The 22,155-nt window shown below is 51.0% G+C and overlaps 10 protein-coding genes across 10 annotated transcripts; 5 read left to right on the top strand and 5 right to left on the bottom strand.

Annotated features, from left to right (window-relative positions):
• Window positions 1-49: 49 nt before the first annotated feature.
• On the top strand, window positions 50-1,734 carry N7525_007738 (putative mRNA processing protein (Mss51); the record flags this gene model as incomplete). Its single annotated transcript, XM_002568143.2, has 3 exons — window positions 50-914; window positions 991-1,648; window positions 1,704-1,734. 3 exons carry the CDS (start codon window positions 50-52, stop codon window positions 1,732-1,734), a joined length of 1,554 nt encoding a protein of 517 aa, XP_002568189.2.
• Window positions 1,735-2,480: 746 nt separating this feature from the next.
• N7525_007737 (putative extracellular serine-rich protein) lies at window positions 2,481-2,885 on the bottom strand (the record flags this gene model as incomplete). The annotated part of the gene is made up of 1 exon (XM_002568142.2): window positions 2,481-2,885. The coding sequence occupies one exon, from the start codon at window positions 2,883-2,885 to the stop codon at window positions 2,481-2,483; it is 405 nt and encodes a 134-aa protein (XP_002568188.2).
• Window positions 2,886-3,781: 896 nt separating this feature from the next.
• On the bottom strand, window positions 3,782-4,684 carry N7525_007736 (uncharacterized protein; the record flags this gene model as incomplete). The annotated part of the gene is made up of 1 exon (XM_002568141.1): window positions 3,782-4,684. The coding sequence occupies one exon, from the start codon at window positions 4,682-4,684 to the stop codon at window positions 3,782-3,784; it is 903 nt and encodes a 300-aa protein (XP_002568187.1).
• Window positions 4,685-5,691: 1,007 nt separating this feature from the next.
• N7525_007735 (putative Ras family GTPase (Rab4b)) lies at window positions 5,692-6,898 on the top strand (the record flags this gene model as incomplete). Its single annotated transcript, XM_002568140.1, has 4 exons — window positions 5,692-5,748; window positions 5,797-5,861; window positions 5,947-5,981; window positions 6,054-6,898. 4 exons carry the CDS (start codon window positions 5,692-5,694, stop codon window positions 6,896-6,898), a joined length of 1,002 nt encoding a protein of 333 aa, XP_002568186.1.
• Window positions 6,899-7,145: 247 nt separating this feature from the next.
• N7525_007734 (NAD(P)-dependent alcohol dehydrogenase) lies at window positions 7,146-8,321 on the bottom strand (the record flags this gene model as incomplete). The annotated part of the gene is made up of 3 exons (XM_002568139.1): window positions 7,146-8,072; window positions 8,131-8,253; window positions 8,307-8,321. The coding sequence occupies 3 exons, from the start codon at window positions 8,319-8,321 to the stop codon at window positions 7,146-7,148; spliced, it is 1,065 nt and encodes a 354-aa protein (XP_002568185.1).
• A 748-nt stretch (window positions 8,322-9,069) lies between these two features.
• N7525_007733 (FAD-binding oxidoreductase) lies at window positions 9,070-11,084 on the top strand (the record flags this gene model as incomplete). Its single annotated transcript, XM_002568138.2, has 4 exons — window positions 9,070-9,301; window positions 9,378-10,649; window positions 10,714-10,889; window positions 10,992-11,084. The coding sequence occupies 4 exons, from the start codon at window positions 9,070-9,072 to the stop codon at window positions 11,082-11,084; spliced, it is 1,773 nt and encodes a 590-aa protein (XP_002568184.2).
• Window positions 11,085-11,151: 67 nt separating this feature from the next.
• Window positions 11,152-13,978, bottom strand: N7525_007732 (Het-C domain-containing protein; the record flags this gene model as incomplete). The annotated part of the gene is made up of 4 exons (XM_002568137.2): window positions 11,152-11,422; window positions 11,481-13,359; window positions 13,416-13,588; window positions 13,647-13,978. The coding sequence occupies 4 exons, from the start codon at window positions 13,976-13,978 to the stop codon at window positions 11,152-11,154; spliced, it is 2,655 nt and encodes an 884-aa protein (XP_002568183.2).
• Window positions 13,979-15,017: 1,039 nt separating this feature from the next.
• On the top strand, window positions 15,018-16,325 carry N7525_007731 (uncharacterized protein; the record flags this gene model as incomplete). The annotated part of the gene is made up of 1 exon (XM_002568136.1): window positions 15,018-16,325. The coding sequence occupies one exon, from the start codon at window positions 15,018-15,020 to the stop codon at window positions 16,323-16,325; it is 1,308 nt and encodes a 435-aa protein (XP_002568182.1).
• Window positions 16,326-16,915: 590 nt separating this feature from the next.
• On the top strand, window positions 16,916-18,766 carry N7525_007730 (Clr5 domain-containing protein; the record flags this gene model as incomplete). The annotated part of the gene is made up of 2 exons (XM_002568135.1): window positions 16,916-17,031; window positions 17,092-18,766. The coding sequence occupies 2 exons, from the start codon at window positions 16,916-16,918 to the stop codon at window positions 18,764-18,766; spliced, it is 1,791 nt and encodes a 596-aa protein (XP_002568181.1).
• Window positions 18,767-19,125: 359 nt separating this feature from the next.
• Window positions 19,126-21,938, bottom strand: N7525_007729 (WD repeat protein; the record flags this gene model as incomplete). The annotated part of the gene is made up of 3 exons (XM_002568134.1): window positions 19,126-20,804; window positions 20,863-21,584; window positions 21,643-21,938. The coding sequence occupies 3 exons, from the start codon at window positions 21,936-21,938 to the stop codon at window positions 19,126-19,128; spliced, it is 2,697 nt and encodes an 898-aa protein (XP_002568180.1).
• Between the last annotated feature and the right edge of the window lie 217 nt (window positions 21,939-22,155).

Here is a 22,155-nt window from a genome sequence, read left to right as displayed (position 1 = left end):
GCTATCCGTGGTGTGATCAGTTTCCCCTCCACAACCAATTGACATCGCAATGGCAGGATACACTTGTGTCCAGTGCCTACAGGTCCTCCGTCAAGGAGTCAGGGCCTCCGCCCCTCAGGCTCGCCTGCAGAGCCTCGCCACCGCGCGGAGAAGAAGCCCCATCTCCCCGTCTTTCATCCGCAGCTTTGGCTCACAACGCAACGGTCGATCGCTGGGCAACGCCCCAGAGCAGCCCAAGCACACACACAATCAGACCTGCTGTGCTCCCAAGTCCTCGCCTTCGCCCCTCACCCAGCGGGCAGCTCACACGGCAACCGGGTACTCCGTCAACCCTCGGGCTGTCCTGAAACCTGACAACCTGTTCCACTCTTTCTCGAACTCGCCCTCGCCGGCAATTCGCAAGCGCGCCGAGTTCATCAAGCAGAACGCCTTCTGCCCTCACCCAAGCCACCAGCAAACCCGCGCGGCCGTCTCGCCGCACGACCCCGAAGCCAGAAAAACCACCGATGATACAAACCTGCCCCCGGCCCATTCGCACTTCGAGTGCCCCGATTGCGGTGTGCCAGTCTACTGCTCCGAGGGTCATTGGATGGATGACTTCGAGGCCCACCTCGAGATCTGTGACACTCTGCGCCAGATAAATGAGGACGACCACGACCTACACTCCGGCCGCTTCTTCCGCGAATTCCATTACCCCGGTCCTCAGGATGACAACTTCGTTATCAACATGACTAACTGGGACACTTACCTCTACACCCGTGAATTCGCGGCGATCAACGATGACCGCTCCATGCGTCAGGTTACCCGCATGCTCACCTACCCCCAGACAATCGGCAGTGTCCTACACGAGCTTAGCCCGTACAGTGTTCGCTCCGGTGGACGACTCACACCGGAGGGATTGAAGAGTCTCAGTGGTAAGTCCCGACCCCCTATACAAGCAGCAGAGCACTGCTAGCAGTGACCCCACACAGCAAACTAATCCATCCCCAGCCCTCCGCTACACCCTCCACCCACCCAAAGCCGGTGAAAGCATCGACGTCAAGGGCCTCCGCCTGAAAGCGCCCCCGGTACGAATCTTCATCCTCGGCGCCCGCGCAGAGTCCTCCCTCCCCCGCGACGTCTGGCTGCAGCTGCAGTACATGTACCCGCGCGCCCTGCTGCATCTGATCTTCATCGGGCCGGAGAGTATGGCGAACCGAGACGGGGAGTATCCGCTTCCCGAGCGCACGCCCGAGAACCCCTTCGGCGGCATCGTTGAGGACAGACTCGGTGGTCAGATGAAGATCACTACTTACGTGGACTACTTCCACACTATGAACAAAGCGCAGTATTTCGGTCCCTTTGATCCTTACTTGGATTGCTTCATGCTCTTCCATCCCGGTTTGGGTCACCCGGCTAGCTCGCATGAGTGGGAGGAGACGCTGCCTCAGTTGCTTGAGACGAAGGTCCCTATCATCTGTACTGGGTATACGCAGTGGGATCTGGAGCGCGATATCAACTGGGTGGGTGAGAAGTGTCGTGGGGAGTTCGATGTGCTTCTTGAGCCCGGGGAGAATATCTTCCGCAGTCTGCGCTGGGACCTGAATGATCAGGATCCTCATGATGTTTCTTGTGGAAACTGGGGATTGTGGGCCTTCCGAGGCAAGAGGTATGTGGTTTCTTTTGCTGAGTGGAGGAACGTTGGCTAACCTGTTCTGCGGTAGATACGAAGCTGCTTTCTCTAAAGAAGAGTAGGCTAGTTATAGGTCTCCTTTCTGTACGATATTTTTTTGGGGTGCCCGTTCTTGGGGTCATTGTAGTAGATAAGATCAGTTTCAGTCCTCTCCGAAGTTATTCACGATTATCGATGCGCTTGATTCAGTTTGTTTTGGCAAGAATACGCCGTGGATAAAGCCATAGCTAAGCTCTCATTGAGAAGCTAGGAATCCATACTAGATTGTAAGGAGTAAATACTCCCATCATACTTGAAGATTGCAGATGAAGCAACGGCCAGATGTGGCCACAATGGAATGTATCAATTGCGAAAGTTAAAAAGAAAAAAAAAGTAAAGCTCGTAAGTCTTACACTCGTTAACAGTAGTATGACATCCAAGAGCAAAGACGCAAGCATCAATGCAGAGAAAAAATCCAAAGTCAACCAAGACAGAAAGGTAGTAGCATTAAGATCAAAAATGCTTGGTTGAGATCAAAATGGGAGTATCGAAGGTAGAAGAAAAGGGTATAAACATCGGAAGATCGGAAAACACATGTCAAAACCACCATAACCAGAAAGTGATGATTTAAAAAAAAGGGTATGTCAAGAAGAAAGAATATGTAAAGATAATCCCAAAGCGAAAAATATGGGAAGGACCAAGTGCGGGCCATTCTAGATGACCGAAGCAGTTCAGTACCAAGGCTGACACTGGATGCAATGCGACAGAGTCGACACCAAGATCGAGGTAACTCAAACATTTACTCGTTCAATGAGTCAGGAAATGGAGCTTAGATCATGAGAAGACCAGCAATTGCGGCTGCACCAGCAGCCATGGCACCAGGGAAGTGAATTGAGGCAGCACCGGCAGTGGCAGGGGCGGAAGGAGTAGCCGAGACCTCACCGGCAGGGACACTGCTAGCTTTGATCAGAGGGGTGGAGGAGCTGGCAACGTGGCTCATGGAAGGGGTAGCACTGGAGGAGGGAGTGCTAGTGATGACAGGCGTCCAGGTCGACGAGGTAGTTTCAGTTGAGGTTGAAGTCGGGGCGGGAGTTGGGGTGGACGACGGGGGAGGAGTGTAGCCGGAGGGCACCAGAGTGAGAGTCTTGGTGACACAGTCGGCTGTGGCAGCTTCAGCGGCGAACGCGACGGGCGCGAGGGCCGAGAGGAAGAGGAGAGCCTTGGTGAATTGCATTGCTGATGTTTTGGTTCAAAGTTGTTATGATATTGACAATTGGTAATTGCGAATTTCGAAGTGCGAATTGCGACGAAAGAGTGACTCGAGTCAAAAGAGTGAATGCTGATAAAAGAATGTAATGAGAACAAAAGAGTGACACTGTTTCGAACAGGAGAAGTTTGCTAGAGAGACAGGAGATGAGGGAAAAGGGAGTTCCAAGGACCCGGGATGAGACAGGTACCAAGGCATCAAGGCACTAAGGCTGCAAGGCTGCAAGGCTCTTTCCATTGGAATGTCATTCTTATAATTCATCGCTATAGACCGGAGATGACCTTTGCGGTCTTCCCTTACCATCTGATGATTTCTTTATATTCAGACTTCCTCATAGTTACTTAAACAGAAATAGCACTTGTCTCTGACAGTACAGCTAGTCCAATTTGCGCCATTTCTATACTTCCAAAGTCTTCCCTTTCTTCGGATCGTCTATGACCTCTTCGATGATGAAGAAGCGGATACATTGATACCACTATTGGATAGACAAGGCCCTATATAAGACCAAGATAAACACGAATAATGGAGATAATATAATCCACCGGAGACTACGGAGTACCCGTGGACATTTTATACTTGTTCTTAACTTGACTATTACAACTACAGTTTACGGTTTCAGGTCAGTCCAATAGCGTCCTCACATTATCAGAAGCAAGCGCTTATGGGTATAATCAACACTGTTGTACAGGCCAAGGGCAAGTTCCCAAACCGGGGTATCAAAAGTCACAAGCAAACATCCATCCCAGTCATCCTTTATATCATAGCATCGACGCTCATAATCAACAGCCAGGTGGAGCTATATCGATAGCCCACCATTCAGAAAGCAAAAGAATTAGAAAGCAAAAAAACACCGTTGTCAGCATTTAGAATCCCCAGACGGCAGCCACTACCACAGCAACAGTCACCCAGTATCCGCTGGCATGCAAGACCATCGCGACAGGACCAGATGCCGAGGAAGTACTAGTGCTTTCGTCAGGGGCAGTGGTACCATTAGCCAAGGTGCCATTGATGTAGATGGTCTGAGTGCCGTTCACATCGACCACACGCACAAGACTGGAGTTCTTGGGCACGGTGCCGTTGAAGAGGGACTCGTAGTAGGTGCGGTTATCGTTGTTATCGCAGCCGCACGGCGAGTACTCCTGGCACACACAAACAATGGGGAGCGACTCGTTCTTCTGAGCATCGTCATTGTAGTAGTTGTAGTGGTGACTATAGGGGTAGGCGTAGGCGCCGTACAGCCAAAGACCCGGGAAGAAGCCCAGTGCAGCTCCACCGATCAGGTAGGGGGCGATTCCTCCAGCGGACCGGGAGCCAGCTCTGTAGGGAGTGCGTGCACCACCCGCATAGTAGCTGCCTCCGCCGTAGCTTGGTCGAGTGCCAGAGCCGCCACGGGTTGTACCACCAACATTGCTTGTTGAACCACCGCGACTGCCACTTGAGCCAGAAGAGCCAGAAGAGCCAGAAGAACCGGTGCGGCCTCCACTTGAGCCTGAACTGGAAGAACCGGTGCGGCCTCCGCTGCTTCCTCCGCTGCTGCCGCCGCCGCCGCCTCGGCCTCCACCGCCACGCCGCTTCTCGAGGGTTGTAATATCTGAAGGGTCCTGGATATGGTCTTGGATAGAGCCCTGGATAGAGTCCAGGGAGTCCAGGGAGTCCAGGGAGTCCAGGTCTCGTTCAATGAGATCGGTAGACTCGGTTTGAGGGATGGTCAGGGATGCGACCCTGGTGGCGAGTAGAAGGAGCGTTGTCGCCCAAGTGAACTTCATGATGTATCTAAGCGCTGGGTATTGAGTAGGAGAATAGAAGAAAGAATAAGAAGGTCTCAAAGGTGAGAATGCAAGGTGAACTAGGTAGTAAAGTATGTAGCGGAAGTAGTGAAGAAGGGAAGTAACGGTATGACGAAATTCTGATAAAATGCAAGTCCGAGTCCTCAAGAGATTTCGGGGGTCTTTTAAATCTAAAAAATTTTTGAGAGTCTTAAGAATATTTTTGTTTATCTTTTCTTTAATACGCAGAGTATAAGCAATTGCAATAAAATACAAAATCATCAAAGCCACCTCATAGACGCCCCCTTTAGCGGCCTAAGAGCGAATACGAAGTGTTGGCTTGTGTTGGCTTGTGTTGGCTGTGTTGGCTTTACTCTGTGACTATATAACTACCTAGGTATGACTATATGACTATATACTGGTATACTCCTACATATGTACTGCCGAAGAAGAAAGGTATGATATAATTATGCATACTCCGTACATACCTACCTACATATTCAAGTCTACGTAGATCTCTCCCACATGGGTATGATCTATGACCTGATAGGATCTCCGTTTTCATCATTCTACTTAGCCTATACTATAATATTTAGTATTCGAGTATTATATTACTCTATCATACTACAGTTCTAAACACCAACGGCGCTCTTGCCCCTTTCTTACGTGCTACGCCCCGGAGTAGAAATGAGCCTCGTTCCAAGCCCCTTTATAGAGAGACTGTCTGATCCTATCAAAGGCAAATACGCCTTGTTCTCAATATCTACGAATCAGCCTCAAAGAATTGGGCACTTAAGTGGCTGTGAGGCTATTTCTTATTCTATGAAAAGATGATTCTTTAAACCTTTGAAATTAATTGAATAATTTCATAACTAAACCAGTTAAGTTATCGTAACTAGTTAATAGTTAACACTAATAGTAGTAGTGGGAGCCCTGGAGATCACCGGTCGGGCACCCAACAGCTTTCCCCCTAAAGCTACCTTTTGATTTCCCCCAACACATTTCTCATGGCACGTCAAAGAGGTCTTTCAAATGCCTCTTCCACTTCCTCGCTCCCCGACCAGGTACATGAATCTCCCATCCCTAACCGGCGACCGCTAATGCAATCATAGGAGCTGGGGAGCATGTATGATTACCTCGCCAAAGTCATCCTCCTGGGACCAAGTGGTGCTGGAAAGTGAGTACCAATTATATCCATACATATCCATACATTATCATACATACAACCTTAGATCATCTGCTGACATCGGATCCTTGAACAGGTCTTGTGTACTACACCGCTTCGTGAAAGATGAATGTACAACCACCCAATCCTCTAGCTAGCTCTCTCTCTCTCTCTCCCGCTCACTAATATATCTTCTCTCTCCAGGGCGAGTACTTTCCTCCCAGACCATTGGTGTGGAATTCGCCTCACGCATCGTGAAACTCGGCACGGGCTCGCGCCGGAGACGCATCAAACTCCAACTCTGGGACACAGCAGGCACAGAGCGCTTCCGATCCGTTTCAAGATCATACTATCGTGGCGCAGCAGGCGCAATCCTCATCTACGACGTGGCTTCCTATGCTTCCTTCGCCTCCCTACCGACCTTCCTCATGGACGCCCGCGCCCTCGCTTCCCCGAACTTATCTGTCATCCTAGCCGGGAATAAAGCCGACTTGACCTCCGAGGCCCAGTCGGATTTCGAAGACTCCCGCCCACCTCCGACCCCGTCCAGTACTTCCAGCAAACAGTCATCTATCCCGTGGGATGTGAATGGGTCGATCCGCTCGACCAGCCTGATGGGGACGGGGACTAGGTTGACTGCTACGCGTGCGTCGGAAGGCAGAGAGGTTAGCTCCGAGGAGACATCCCACTGGGCTGCTAAGTCGAATATACCCGTCGCTGTGGAGATCTCGGCTCTGACGGGGGATGGCGTGGAAGAAGTCTTTAATCGCCTGGCGCGTATTATCTTGACCAAGATCGAGCTCGGGGAGATCGACCCCGATGACCCGCAGAGTGGGATCCAGTACGGGGATGGAGGTCTATATGGTGGTAGCGACGCTTCGAGTATCAGAAGTCGGGCGACCTTGGACGATAATTCAATGCCCCTTCAACGCAGGAATCCTCGTCGAAAAGGCAAAGCTCATGGCACATCTTGGAAAAGCGGAATGAGGGAATGGGAGGATGTTTTCCGCTTGGGCTCTGGAAGTCACCCAAATCAAGGGTGCTGTTAGTATTATTTGTATTCATCCTTGGGTACATCTTTGTTTTTCTGTTTTGATTTGGTCTTTCGTTTACTACACTGCACGATACCCCCCCTCTCGTTGACCTTTGATCATTTCTGTTACTTTATTTACCCAACAGTTCAGGCCTCCAGGAAGAGGAGTCATTGCATATCAACTTTTGATTCATCTCTTTTAAAAAAAGTCTCCTAAAAAGAAACGCCCCGCCCCCAATGTTTTGTTTTCTATAACGGGAAATTTACACATCAATACCACCAATCAAGGTCTTAATGCCCTTGCCAGCCTTCACCTCGATAAAGGCCTGCTCAGCTTGTTCGAACTTCACTGTGCCGGTAATCAACCTCTTAACATCGACCTTGCCGGATGAAACCAGGCCAACAGCAAGCTTGTAGTCTCCGCTACCATACCGGAAGCTACCCTTGATGGTCAGCTCCTTGGAACAAGCCGCCATGATGGGGAACAGGATCTCGCTGCGGCCCATGCCACCCTGGACGTATGTGCCTCCGTTACGTAGGACATGGATACCTGTGTGCACGGAAGGCTCCGCGCCCGAAGCGTCAATCGCCACATCAGCACCAGCGCCGAGCCCGTTCTCTTCCTTCATGCGCTCAGCATTCTCAACGGCCGCAACATTGCTGGGCATGAACGTCGACGTTGTGGCGTAGCTCTTGGCAAAGTCAAGACGCTGCTGCTGGATATCCACGGCGATGACCTTGGAGGCGCCAAACGCAGTCGCCACGGCGCAGCACAGCAAGCCCACGGGGCCGGCACCGAATACAACCACCGTCTGGCCGGGGCTGACACCGGCTTGGCGCACGATGTGCACTGCAACACTGAGGGGTTCCATGAGCGCTCCCTCCTGCAGGGAGATGTGTTCGGGAAGCTTGTAGCAGAAGTCCTCGGGAAGAGCATAGTATTTGGCGAGGGTGCCGTCGTAGGGCGGGGTCGCGGCGAAGCGCATGTCCTCGCACAGGTTGTACTTTCCGGCCTTGCAGGGGTCGCATCGGCGGCATGAGATGCCGGGCTCCATGGCGACCCGGTCGCCCACCTTTAGAGTCTTGACGGCTGATCCGACTTGGCTGACGATGCCTGCTGACTCGTGTCCGAGGACCATGGGGTCTTTCACAACGAATGAACCGATTGAGCCATGTTCCCAGTAGTGCACCTGTTGGGGGTTAGTCGGTCTCTGGTGGCTCATACTTGTTTTCGAGCATGGTACATACATCACTGCCGCAAATACCGGTGTACTTGACATTGATGATCACATCGTGGGGGTTCTTCAGCTCAGGAACTGGGCGGTCTTCAAACTTGACCTTGTGAATTCCCTCAAGGACGAATGAAAGGTTCTGCATGACTGTCAGACTTGTTCTGTGTCATTTTCGGGTGAGTCGAGTTCTACCTGAGCTGTGGCCATTGTGTATGTGGGTTTAGAGGGGCAATGGAGGGAATTCCGGGGCAATCGACAACAATGTGGGGTGATGAAGAGGAGAGAGTATGAGAGAAATAGAGATTCCACACGTAGAATCAACGGGGAAAAAGAATTATATATATATATATATAAGGATTCTGAAAAAGAGAAAAAGCAAAAGCAACCGGGAGAATCCAGATTCGAATTGAACCGAAGAGCTCCCCCGCAGGTCCAACTGTGGATTTTCTTTTTTAGCCGCGATGGATATTAACCGGGAGTTCTGGCGGGATTCTCTTTCCTCTGTGAAGTCACAAGGGGCGATAAAATCATATGGCCATGTGACCCGCCACTTGTCAAGTGACGTATACTGACTATTTCCTATATAGGATATTATACGGAGTACATCGGTAACTCTTATATATCATACATTTGTATACTTCCAAGGTTGTATATAAGAAATAGAATAGTATCTAGAAATAAACCCATTTCAAGTATAAAACGCTATCCGACACTATATATATCTGTACTTATATACGCTAAATATATTCTCCATACCAATTCATGTGTAGGTACTACATTAATACATTAAGTACGGACTATATCCCTATCCAATCCCCGTTGCCGTAAGAAAAAGGTATCGGGACGCCAAGACCCCGGAACTCGGTCCGTCCTCCACCTCTCACCTCTACTCTCTCTCTGGTAGCTCTGATAGCTCTGACAGCTCCGACAGCTTTAAGAGCTTCACTTCTTCACAATGGTCTTCAATGCTCTCGCCTTAGGGGCGCGTAGTCTCCGGACTCGACCATCCCCCCGCCTCGTGCGCCATTTCGCAGCTTCGGCCAACCAAGCCAAGGAAAACCAATCATTCAAGAGTCAACTATACGAAAGCACCCAACAGCGTCTGAAGCGTGAGCGTGCGGAACAGGAGAAATTTGCCCAATATCAGACTCAATCTCCCGCGGGTCGCTCTGCCGCCCTGGTCTTCGGTATGCGATACCGAGATAACCTTGCATTTTCCTCTGGATAGGTCATTGGCTAACTAAATCTGCAATCGCGCTGTAGCTTTGGTTTTCTTCTCAACCGGTGCTTATTACCTCGGATCCCTCAAGCCCGCAGCTCTGCCCTCCTCATCTACGACTCCCCTCTCTGAGATCCAGCCCCCAAAGCACAACGTCTCTCCTTCCAATCTCCAGGCCGCATGGGCCGATTTCGTCGAAATTTTGGGCAAGGAAAATGTTTCGACCGCAAGTGGCGACTTGGAATCACATGCCGGATCCGATTGGTCCTCCTACTCGCAGAAAGAGGGCGAGAAGCCCTTCTTGATCCTCTACCCGTCAAGTACCGAGGAGGTCTCGCGCATCATGAAGGTCTGCCACCAACGCGTTATCCCCGTCACCCCGTACTCCGGCGGCACGAGCTTGGAGGGACATTTTGCGCCTACGAGGGGTGGTGTGTGCGTGGATTTCCGTCGTATGGATCGCATCTTAGAGCTCCACAAGCATGACTTGGATGTTGTTGTCCAGCCCGCTGTTGGATGGGAGGAGTTGAACGAGGAGATCGCCAAGGATGGACTTTTCTTCCCGCCGGACCCTGGTCCCGGTGCGATGATTGGTGGTATGGTCGGGACAGGATGTTCGGGGACTAATGCCTACCGGTACGGGACAATGCGTGAGTGGGTGATATCGCTCACTGTTGTCCTGGCCGATGGTACCGTTATCAAGACCCGGCAGCGACCGAGGAAGTCCAGCGCTGGTTACGACTTAACCAAGCTCTTTATTGGCAGCGAAGGCACCCTTGGTCTGGTAACGGAGGCGACCTTGAAGCTGACGGTCAAGCCTCAAAGCGAGAATGTTGCTGTCGCAAGCTTTAGCAGTATCCAGAGTGCTGCCGAATGTGTGACTCATGTGGTGGAGGCTGGTATCCCGGTCGCTGGTGTTGAGATTCTCGATGACATCCAGATGAAGTGCATCAATGCCAGCAAGACCACCAGCCGTCAGTGGAAGGAGTCACCTACCCTGTTCTTTAAGTTCACTGGCAACCCAAGTGCGGTTAAGGAGCAGATTGGTATGGTGCAGAAGATTGTGTCTAGAACGGGCAATACCTTCGAGTTTGCTCGTGGCAAGGCTGAAATGGCAGAACTCTGGAGTGCTCGCAAACAGGCGCTGTGGAGTGTTATGGCGATGAAGAAAAGCCCGGATGACCATGTCTGGACGACCGATGTCGCGGTTCCGATGAGCAAGTTGCCCGATATCATGGAGGCAACCAAGGAAGATATGACCAAGAATGGCTTGTTGGCCGGAATCTGTGGCCATGTCGGAGATGGCAACTTCCACGGTAAGCTATTGCCTTAGTTTCGACATACCCCAAAAGTCATTCGACACGTATTAACATCCGACAGCGATCATCCTCTTCAGCGACCGTGAGAGGAGTATAGCCAAGGGCGTCGTGCACCGCATGGTGAAACGCGCTGTGGAGATGGAGGGCACTGTCACCGGAGAGCACGGTGTTGGTCTCGTCAAGCGAGACTACCTCGAGCACGAGTTGGGTGAAACTACAGTTGATACAATGCGCCGGGTAAGTCTTGACATACGTTCTCATTCGACCTCCAAATCCAAATATACACCCTTCATCTATGCCCATAGAACACACCACTAATACTCCTATCTGCATTCCTAGCTGAAATTGGCTCTTGATCCACTCCGCCTGCTCAACTGCGACAAGGTCGTACGCACCGAACAACCAGCTCCTGGAGAGGTTAAGGAATGGTAGATATCTGCGCCGTCATTCATTGTGACAGGATCTATAACGAGCCCGACACTGTATCCGGGGCACTGCCCTAATCCGAATCCGAACCAGCCGATCCATGGTGATGATGGCGGTGGTGGCGGTGGTGTCGGTGGTGCCGGTGAGAACGTTCCTCATCATCGCTGCCTCCACTGCGGGAGCCCGAATCGTGCCTGGGGCGCTCCTCATCCTCATATCCATATCGTCGTTCGGCGCGGTATCCATCACCGCCCTCTCGCTGGCCATATCCTTCCTGGGACCTATAGCCGGAATTTTCAAATTCGTTATAGCCAGGCTGCGGTCTACCATATCCAGAGGACTCCCTGTATATCGTGGTCAATATAAGAAACTAGTAAATAACAAATAATCAAGTCCACTTACTGTCCGTATTCCCCACGAGGAGCAGGACCTCCGTATCCATAGTGTGTCTCTGTACGCTGATATTCAGATTGGCCACTTTGGTAGGTCTCCCGTGTCTGCTCCTGATAGTAACCCTGGCTTTCCGACTGATATTGGTGGTGCTCCTCGCGGCGGAAGCTCTCCGTTGGAGGTGCGTAGCCAGAGTACTCATCGCGGCGCGGGGGTGGCTGTTGATAGACGGTTTCACTTTGATATTCGTATCCGTCGGGGCGTGGACGGTATTCTTCGTGATGAACCGGGGGCTGACCGTAGCCACCGTAGCCTCCGTGGCTTGGTTCGCTTGGCTGTCCATATCCACTCTGGCGAGGGGGCTGCATTTGACTGAACGAGTCCCCGCCATATTGCTGGTGGCTCTCATATTGGGGTCGACTCTGGTAAGAATTACCACTGTCGTAGTTCTGAGGCTCTGGTCTCTCCCGATCAGGCTTCGAGCCGCCGTTGTTGAGAAGCATAGAGCCCATGCCTCCCACAAGTCCACCGATTATACCGCCAAATGCACCTCCACCCGCAGCTTCGGAGGCGAGGTTCTCAATACCAGAGCTACCGGACCCTTGGCCTTCACCAGAGCTGCCGCCGTGAGGCTTGGGAAGAGCGATCGGCTTGCCACATCCGTGTCCGCAGTCTTGCACACCATCTTTATGGTTCCTGCCTTCAAGGACACCATCGCGGCTCAGCTGCTCGCGGAGGATGTCACGCTCTTCATCATCCTTTTCGTTCCACCACTTCTCGACCGTGGAGAACATGATCTGATGCATATCGGAAGCTCCATCGCGTCCATACTCACGGCGAGCGGGGTGGTGGAAAACACCAGAAATTATTCTGTCAAGAGTGCGGTCGATATCGACATCCTCATCGTCCCAGCATGACATGAGCTGAGGAACCGACCATTTGACAACAGCTGATGCAATACGACCGGCAGGCTCATTCAGAATGTTGGAGAAGTGGTCTTTTGAGAGCATTGAGTGAGTCGGGTTGGAGCAATCATCATCGTTGAACACAATGTGCTGCTGCTCCCGGCTGCTCTGGATCACTTCGGACGAACCGGTTTCGAGCTCGGACTTGACCTGCCTGATAATGGGAAGAACATAAGGAGCCAAAACAGAGAACACGAAAATGGTGATTTGATCCTGAATTTGCTCGATCAGTTCGGGCAAGACGGGGATCTTCTCGATGGCCTCATTGATTCGCTTCAACAGGTTGTCGTGCCACTCGAGGACTGGGTAGACCTGCTTCTGGACATTATCCAGATAGAGGGCCCACTCTTCAGGTTCACGGGGACTGATGTTCTCGCTGTCATGTTTGGCATCATCTGCCTTTGACTTGAAGTCATCCATCTGGCCAGTCTGGTCGTTGCTGTCACCAAGCAGACCCTCGGGGATCTTGCTCAGCAGAGTCTGCAGGAAACTCTCCGAGGAATCCGGGTTTTCCGATTCGGCGACAACATTCTCCAAGGTCTCAAGTTCCGACTGCATCGTCTTATCGGACAGTTCTCCCAGTACGGAATGGAAGAAATCAACTCCGCCAAAGGTACCAGTCACGATTGGATAGACTTCTTCATCAACACCGTCAACCTGCAGTTTGGTGTCGCGTCCGACGTGAGGGAAGACCTCTCTCTCTCCCATTTCAATCAGACTGAGCTCAGTGTAGTTAGAGTGAGCAGCGTAGTCTTCCAGGCAGTGCAAGCCAGTGCCCAACAGTCGTAGAGCTTCATATAGGTCGTCCTTGTTTCCGGATCGCCCATAACGACGACCCAGCTGGATTGAGCGGCCGAGCACACGGCGAATCAATGTAGCCGAGGTGTCGATACCCACATCCTCAGTTGCGATGTAGTGTTTCAAGCCTGTGGGTATGGTTTGGTTAGTCCAATACCGACCACCGCATCATCAGAGTTCATACCGGTGCGGGGGTCCACTGCAAGCTCTCGCTCTTCGTCGACGGGGCCACGCAGCCGACGGTCATAGTCACGCGCATCCTCGCCCGTGGCGTATCCCAGGGGGTTATCGATATGCTCCGTTGGTTGATAACATCCCAGGCGTTCCGTCGTAACCTCAAACTCTCCGGTTCCGTATCTATTCGTAGGTCTCAGCGGAATGTCAACAGTCTCGATATTCGTTTTTCACGACTCACCCAAAGCTCATAAAGCCAAGCACCCAGAGTAGAATACGGATGGCTTCGGCGCTAACATATTTGACGGTTCCCACATCGACTGCTTGGCTGTAATCACGCAACCAGTTACCGAAGTAGACGCGCTTCACATCCAGCTTGCCGAATTTCTTGCCACCGGCAACTCTCGCCATATAGAGAGTCAGAAGGGCATCCTCGATATCTCCATGACGCCAGTTTTGACCCTCGAGGCGGGAAAGAGAGGCGATGTTACCAGCGCCAAATGCATATGCCTGACCGGAGAAAGCGACCAGAATCAATAGGGACAACCCCAGGTTCTGTAAAGACAGACCCATGGTTGAGAATGATACAATGTGGTCCCGGGGATATATGTTTTATTAAAAGAAGCAGAAGAGAAGGAAAAAGAAGGAAACAAAGTGAAAGGGAAAACAAGAGAAAAACAAAAGAGAAAAGACCCAAATTAGGCCACCCCACCAAATGTACTCCGTACACAGAAATGATCAAACACCTTTGGTGGGGGGAAGATGCTTTGCAGCTCTTGGCATTAGTGTTGTACATAGATTACAGAGGTGCCTAGGTACCAGGTACATATACATATATGTAGGTACATAATACTCTGTAAGGTACCTAGGTACCTTATGAAGTATGGAATATTATTTTATAGAATATGTATATCGTGTAGATGGGTGTACAGAGTATAAGGGGAATAGAAGGAATAGAATAGATTAAAATAAGATGAAAATACGGAGCAAAGACGAACTACTAATTAAACTAGTCTACCTAGGTAGATTACGAAGTAGAATAAATAGAACAAATAGAACGATCGAAGAATATTACATCCAATAATAGGAGAAAGGGGGGCATAGTATGAGATAATAGGAATCATATAGGGGATAGTATGGAGTAGATATAAGGGGATCAGGAGAAATAGGAGAAAGTCAAGGCCGCATGCGGTCTCGATCCCGTCTGTCTCCGGCTTCACCGCCGTCTCCTTTTCCTTTGGACCTTTGGAATATAATCTACTCGACTTCCTACTTCCTACTTTCCACTTGCTTACTTCTATTTCGCTTTCGCTTTCTCTTCTAATCTGAAACAAATGTCAGATCCTTTATCTCTCCCGCTATAAGCGCTTATCTCAACTCTTCACTTTCAACCTTGCAAGGTTTCCCCGCTGAGCTGATGCGCTGATGCGCCCCTCTTGATTACTATTACCTTGGGATCTCTTACGGTCTCCTCTTTCCTCAGTCTTCTCCTCCCCACTCATCATATCGAATTCTGAAGTCTCATACTCTCCGGTTCTCATTCAGCTGGTGTTGACAATCATGCATCACACAGTTCATTACTAAAAAAGAAGGGACTTAAGAGGTTCCGACCATGGCGCGCGTTGACGATTCATACTCCCGTGAGTCGGCCTTCCCCGTCATGAAAAACCGACTGGTGGGGGAGTCCGGATCGCTCCAGCGTCCTACAAAGCCGAGACCGGGCCTTGAAACTGGACGGGCTGCGTCCTATCATATCTTTCCGTCTCGAGATTTCAACAACTCCCAAGATCAATTCTCCTTTTCCGGTGTTGCCGACAACTCGCACTCTCCTGTCCACCTCAGAAAGCGCAGCTCTATGGCTTCAAGCATGGCCATGCATGATACCACGGGCGAACAGCCGTGGAACTCGGAACAACAGTTGATGAATGCTTCTGAACACAATATATCATCCGAAGCTCTCGACTCTCGCCCTCACAAAAGTAAATCAATGAAACCCAAGGTCCACATCAAGCCCATTTTACGGAAACTCTCCCGGGATGATGCGCCATCAACCTCAATCGATCTCTCCCGATCATCCACTGACCAAGAGGGGTTGGGGATTTACATGAACTTCGAGCGGGAGCGACCACGCAGCGAATCTCTCGCAGGTGTGACTTTCAAGAGAACACCTTCCGGTCTTCATAATCGATCTACCAGTGGAACCTCTCAGTTCTCAAATGGATCAGGCTCGACTGCGAGCAAACACGGATCACAGTACGTGCATCCCATGCGACAGACGCCCCGAGCGTACACTCCACCATTGGGCCAGTCCTACGAGGAGTCGAGCCATGATAGCGAAGAGCTGAATGAGAGCCCGGAGTCTGAACCTGTGTCTATCCAAGAGACCCGTACGTCTTCAGGCCCGGCCCTGCCCCGGCTGTCATTGCAGATCCAAGATGATTCTTTTACCCGTCTCCCCGGGGTTTCACAAACCAATGTGACCAGTCGACCATCCTTTGGGTACTCACGGGAGACTGATGGTACTGCATCTCCGATGTCCAGAACATCTCTCGATTTCGTTTTCCGATCACGGACCCGAACTAGCACCGATCCTATTTCCCGCGCAGCCACAGTTCAGGCTGCCCGCCAGGCATTTGAGGAAAAAGAGGCCGCTAAAAACCGTCGGCTTGAAAAGCAACAGATCAAATCCGAAGAGAGGGGCTCCCGGCGTCGCCTGAAGCGGCACATGTCAGAAGATCACGCGTCTCCTGTACAGTCTAGAGAGGAGCTCTCTGAGAAACCCCAAAGATCCACCGTGCATGGCAGCGAGAAACCGCCGGTCTCATGGAAATCCCAATCCAAAAGCACATGGGTTCTCTTTATGACCTGGCTTCGAACTCGAGTGTTCAAACTGCGACGAAAGATCAAGAAACTTCACTGATTCTGGTATCTTTCGTCCTTTTTTTTTCCTTTGTTTTTTTTCCCTTTGTTTCACCCTGTTTTCTTTTTGACCCGAGTTCATACTTGCAATGAGCGAGCGATTTGATTGTTCCCCTAGCGTTTGATCTAGGCTTTTTTTTTGCACCTTTATGGGATATCGCTCAATATGAGTGGGATACACGGCGTCTGGATTGCTGTCTTTGCAACGTGTGCGTTTGCCATCTCTAGGCAATCGCAGGTCGAGTGTGCTAGAGATAGGGACATGGCATTTCCGAGGGCATTTTGTTATGCATGGGAAACGAGAAATGTGGGATATGATCCCCCAAATGGTACCAGACCAAGTTATGAAATGAAATTCATACTATTATTCAATTATGCTCGGTACCTAGGTAAATGTAAATGTGAAGTGTTGTCAAGGGATACAACTGTAGTCACGTGACCAAACTGCGCTTGTCTCCGCGTCTTCCCTAAATTCCCCAGAGACTACGGTGCACAGTAGCGACAACAACCGCCTGATAAGCTCCACATCTTCCAGCTCTATCTATTTCTTCCAACAGACGCGCCTCCACGGAGGGGAGCGTCTCCCTCATCATGGTGTACGATTGGTCTGGCAAGCGGGAAATCTGCTTCCAGATGTACATTCAGGAAAAGAAGGCGTTGGAGGAGATCATGGACTACATGCGAACTGCCTGTCAGTTTGCGCCAAGGTAAGTGTACATCCTTCCTTTTGTCTGTTGGATACTTATTGATTTTCGTCACTTCTCTAGCAAACGTGCCTTTCAGACTCAGTTCAAGCGATGGGGCTTCCCGTCGAAACAAAATCCAGCGCACAAGAATATCGAGCTGGTCGCCCGAGTCAAACAGCTTTGGGAACGAAACACAAGCCAGCGGGATATGCTTCGCATCTTGAATGATGAAGGCTTCGAGATTAAAGAGAGGGAATTAATGCGGGTGCGCGCAAAGAACCGCTGGCTGCTACGAGTTCCCAACGGAATGAAGTCACAGTCAAATGTCGAGGAACAAGCTGTCCCGCCGGAGGATGAGGGCCTACTCGCCTTGCAGCAGGAGGTATACAAGGTCGAAAGTGCACTTGATGATCCACATTCTCTCCCTGCACAACCAGATGCTGAACGCCCAAACACCGACTCACCCGCTCTCTCACCAGAGGTCATCGCAAAACGCCAAGAGCGACTAGACCGCCTAAAGACTGAAAGTGCAGAGCGTTGGGCGTCGCGGAAACGTCGTCGTCGAACTCGAGGATGGGCTGGGCTACCGGCTGACCCTCCGGGTCCTCCACGCTTTCCGTCAGAGACAACCATCGATGAGAGCAAGCAGTACCTCAACCTCGACAACGCCATGTACCGCCAGACCAGAGACCATTTCCAACGGATCTGCGAAGAAGCGGGTTTCATCAAGAAAACCGCAGCTGGTCCTGAGAGATGGCAAGCTGCGAAAGAGAAATTGATCCAAGAATCCCCACATCTCCAACAGGTGTTTAATACAGATCCCACTCAACGCGATGCAAAAGCCCTTGCCCTGGACGTTGTCTGTACCGATGTCACCAAACGAATGCGGACTCTAGAGAGACGCATGACAATAGCGGAGGCGAAGAATGCCCTAGGTATCAACCCGGAGGAAAGTCGACAGATTCGAAATGCGTTCTATGACACTTTGAAGGCGGATCATTTCACAAGCAAGTTAGAGGCCGGCGATGAACACTGGAGAGAACTTAAAGAGCAATGGATTGCAAACTCCGAGCTGCTTCAGCAAATCCTCGCACCTGGGCCACCTGACCCAGATCACAGCAACAAACTAAAGGCTCTAGAAGTACTCTGTCGCGATGTTATGAAGAGACTTCGAGATGATCAGACAAAGCGGGATCCGGCACGTAAGAGATCATCGGCACGTGCCGAGTCTCGAAACCCAACCCCGACAACCTCTATGGGCAGCATGCTAGGCAATGAGATCAGCAATGGGATTAGTACTTTGGCCTCTCAGGCACTGGCCAGTGCACCCATCACGGCTACTGAGATTGGCGATATGCAAATTGACCCTTCATTACTCCAGGCTGCGAACGACCCATCCTTCTCAGCCAACCCACACCACGACGCAGGCAATGGCTTTGAGTACGTGGATCCTATGCTCAGTTCCGCACTGCTACATACCCCCGTCTGGTTCCAAATTGGTTCCAAGGACCAGTCACAAGAAACAACTCAAAAACCCTGGCTCGAAAAGCTAGCCACACGAACAGTGGAAGAGCTCCGGCAATTGATCGGCGCTAGATATCCCTATTCAATCATCACCCGAATCGAGGGCATTGACAGGGATGAGGAAGGGAATGAAATTCCATTCTCAATCGACGATGATCACGACTTGGATGCATACTTGACACACGTCCATGGAAGGAAGGCGTTGCTTGGTTTTACCTTGGGACAGATATGAAGACTGTCTGCCCTTGACTGTCTGCCCTGGTGGCGAGTCGTAGATTCGGTTTATGTACACAGCGTTATTACCCCCCAAATGTCAGGATAACAAATGGAATTTTACAGATTCTTTCACGAATAGCTAGGAGGAATAAATCGATCTCTGGATCCTTCGACTCAAGGACACATTACGATGGTGGATTGCACCAGGACTTGTGTAGTAAAGATAAATCGTGAAGTTTTGGGGAGGTACCTAAAGTGACCATATACATATACATTGTTCGCTGTTCACAATTCCAATGTTCAAAAACAGAAAATCCCTGTCAACCGCTACACCCGTGCACCGAATAAGAAACCGCCGTGGACCAAACCATCAGCTTAGTTGGCGCCGAGTGTTTGGACCACGTTCCTGAAAAGGACCCCAATAGCAGGCAAGGAGAATGAGGGAGTCTCACCGAAGACACTAGCCAGGCCCTTGGTTTGAGCAGAAAAGTCCTCCACGTCGTCGGATTGAGCGAGGAGCTTCTCAGGTCCCCGGTTGAAGAGAGTTGCCAATCCATTGTCGATTTGACCGGTCAAATCACGGGACTGGTTGTTCTGGCTCTTCTGGGAAGCCTTGTCCAGACAGCCAAGTCGCTGCACAGTTGCCGCGGAATCAACGACGATGTAATCACCGGAATAAGCATCCGAGAGAAGTGCAACTGGGGAGGTCTGCAACGTTTCCTGGAAGATCACATCGAAGGATGGGACGTCGTAGATCTTGATTTGGAATCGAACCTTGCGTCGTTTCTTGTGGGACGAACTCGTAACAATTGCCAATGACTTCGTTCTGGCATTCACGGCAATGAGCTGTGAGTTCCCGGCAGGTGAATCCACCGACTCTGACGACTGGATAGTTTTGACGACATCATCGACTGTGTCCCAGACAGCCACTGAGTGAGTAGAAGCAACAATCAAATGGCTTCCCAGGAAACTCGTTGAGCAGGGGTCTCCGAGGAAAACACCGGTGCGTCGGTAGTGCACAGAGCAGCTTCGTGCATCGATAAGGAGGACAAGTCCGTCATTTGCAGCCGATGTCGACGGCAAGCAGACAGCCAGTACTGAGCCATCCTCGGAGAAACTCATGCAAGCCGCATCCAGAGGAGACTCGTCGGTGGAATTGAGACATCCCCCCAGGTCAACAGTACCGCGACACTTCCACGTGTTCAAGGGCTGCTCTGGTTGATCTTTGGCCTTCAGCCCGCTTCGGTATTTCGCAGTTGGACACCAGAAGCGGAGAACGGAGTCGGCCCCTAGGGTTGCAAACTCGTGGGCGCCGGGCCGAGATACCAGACCAAGTACAGCTGAGTGGTGATTTTTGGAGAAATGAGGACCGTCAATACGTGTGACCAGTTCCCATGTATCAGAGGAAGCGTCCCACTTCCAGAACTTCAAAAAGACCTCCGGGCGGAGGGTGGTGATAGATTTAGCATTAGAAGAGCGATCTAAGGCTTCCACGTCCTGAGCATGAGGGGCCCAGGTATCAACCGTAGCCAACCACTTCGCATCATGCACTATATCCAAGTGCTTAACGTCGGGTGCAACAATTTGAGACCCTTCAGGGCTGACGCTCAAAGTGGTTGCATTGGTTCGTGCAAGAGCTTGGCGAGAGATATTGGAATTGGCACGGATATCATATGTTTGAAGCATGGCCGCATTTGCAGGCTGAGAGCCATGTTGGTTTTGAGTAAGCTGGTGGGAAGCTGGGACCGCCACAATCAATCGCTCTGGTTGCTGCGGGTGCAATTTCGCTACAACAGATCCCTTTGATGATTCCACGGAGCCTGACATGTCTGGGCACAGTTGCAATCCCGTGATGGTGGTGAGAGGTTGCAATTCTCTCGTTGACAAGACCATGACTGAGTTGTCGGCCAATTTAACCACATATGAGCTGCCACTGGCGGAGACGACGATGTTGCAGATAGGGGATGAAAGATGGGGAAGGAATTGTTTCCGGCCCGTGTCCAACTGCCAGAGGACCATGACGGACTCCTGGCCACCCGAGATAACGTAGTTTCCTGATGAAATGTGAGCAACCTCTCTCTCTCGGAAACATGTGTATACAAGTGGACATACCGTCTTTAGACCAACGTACGGTGTTTACAGAGCCGCGGTGCCAATGCAACTTCCTAGGCGAAGACTTCTTATCACTGAGGTCCTTGCCGAAGAGGGTATTCAAGACATTCTGGTAAATCAGGATTGAGCCGACGCTCGCTCCTACCGCCAAATCGATAGATTCCGAGCCTTGGGTCTGGATGTCAAAGCAAGTAGCATTGGCAGGAAGCGTGGCCTCGCGCCAGACGTACTGGACAGTCTCAAGGTTTTCAAGCCCTGCGCCGGTTGTAGTACCCATAAAGAGATGCTTACCATCACTAGCGATGATAACTCGGCCGTCATGTGTGACCTTGATGCTATTGATCTTCTGGCTGGTCTCGAGGGCGGTGGTGCCTTGGATCTTCTTGTCCCCCAGTGCGTTGATCGAAATTTGTCTTTTTCCGTCCTTTTGCGAGACGATAGAGAAGGAAATAGCAGCTGCGCTTCCTTCGTCTCCCACCAAGGCTAGGCTCATTGAAATGGTTGTGCAGGTGGTCTCCCAGCGTGCAATGCGCTTTCCAGAACTCCAATTCCATTTGCTGATAGAGCCCGAAGACGTGAAGATATAAAGGTATTCCTGGTTCTCGGGGCAGAGGCCAAACCCAATGATCTGTTGGCCAGCCTCCATTTGCAATGTACGTGACAGGCGAGAGGTTGAGGTTGCAAACACTTGAACGGCCGCATCGAGTCCGACAAGGAGATATCTGTGATAGTAAAAGGTCAGAATGCATTCCGTTTTCTGGCAACAGAAAGAGTCCTCACGCTTCGTCGTCAGTCAGAATTGGATCTAGATTGTTGTAACGACCGCCGACGGGGCGTGAGAAAGACCACGGCGCGGGGTTTTTTTGCTTAGTCTCAGCATCTTGTGTCTGGACATCGCCATTGGAATCCTCCTTCACAAGGTCGGTTGGTTTGACTGTGTGCAAGGTTTGGTTTTCGTTCGCTCCAGAAACCCTGCGCCTTTTAGATCGCTCTTCATTTGACCGGGCAGGTTTTTCGGAGGCCGCGTCGCTGAGCCGGGATCGTTTTTGCTGTCGTGCTGACTGATTGGCCGCCATTTTTGCGGGTGAAGCAGGATCGAGAAAGAAAGGGGGGAACTGTTCAAATTTAAGTTGATGCGACTCAGACAATCATAGCTTTTATGAATTGAGCCACAGGTGTAAAGACTTGAGAGTCTGGGGATATTCACGGCAGATGCATCTACTTTTTTTTCCCAGGAAAAATAAGGCGGGGTTCTTTGGCAGAAAACCGCAGTTCACCTGATTGGGTTAGATC

The sequence above is a fragment of the Penicillium rubens genome (genome assembly GCF_028828025.1).
Source record: "Penicillium rubens strain IBT 27055 chromosome Unknown utg000003l_segment0_segment0, whole genome shotgun sequence".
Taxonomy (NCBI): Eukaryota; Fungi; Ascomycota; class Eurotiomycetes; order Eurotiales; family Aspergillaceae; genus Penicillium; species Penicillium rubens.
Note: the sequence above shows the minus strand (reverse complement) of the source record. Positions and strands in the feature narration are given on the sequence as shown.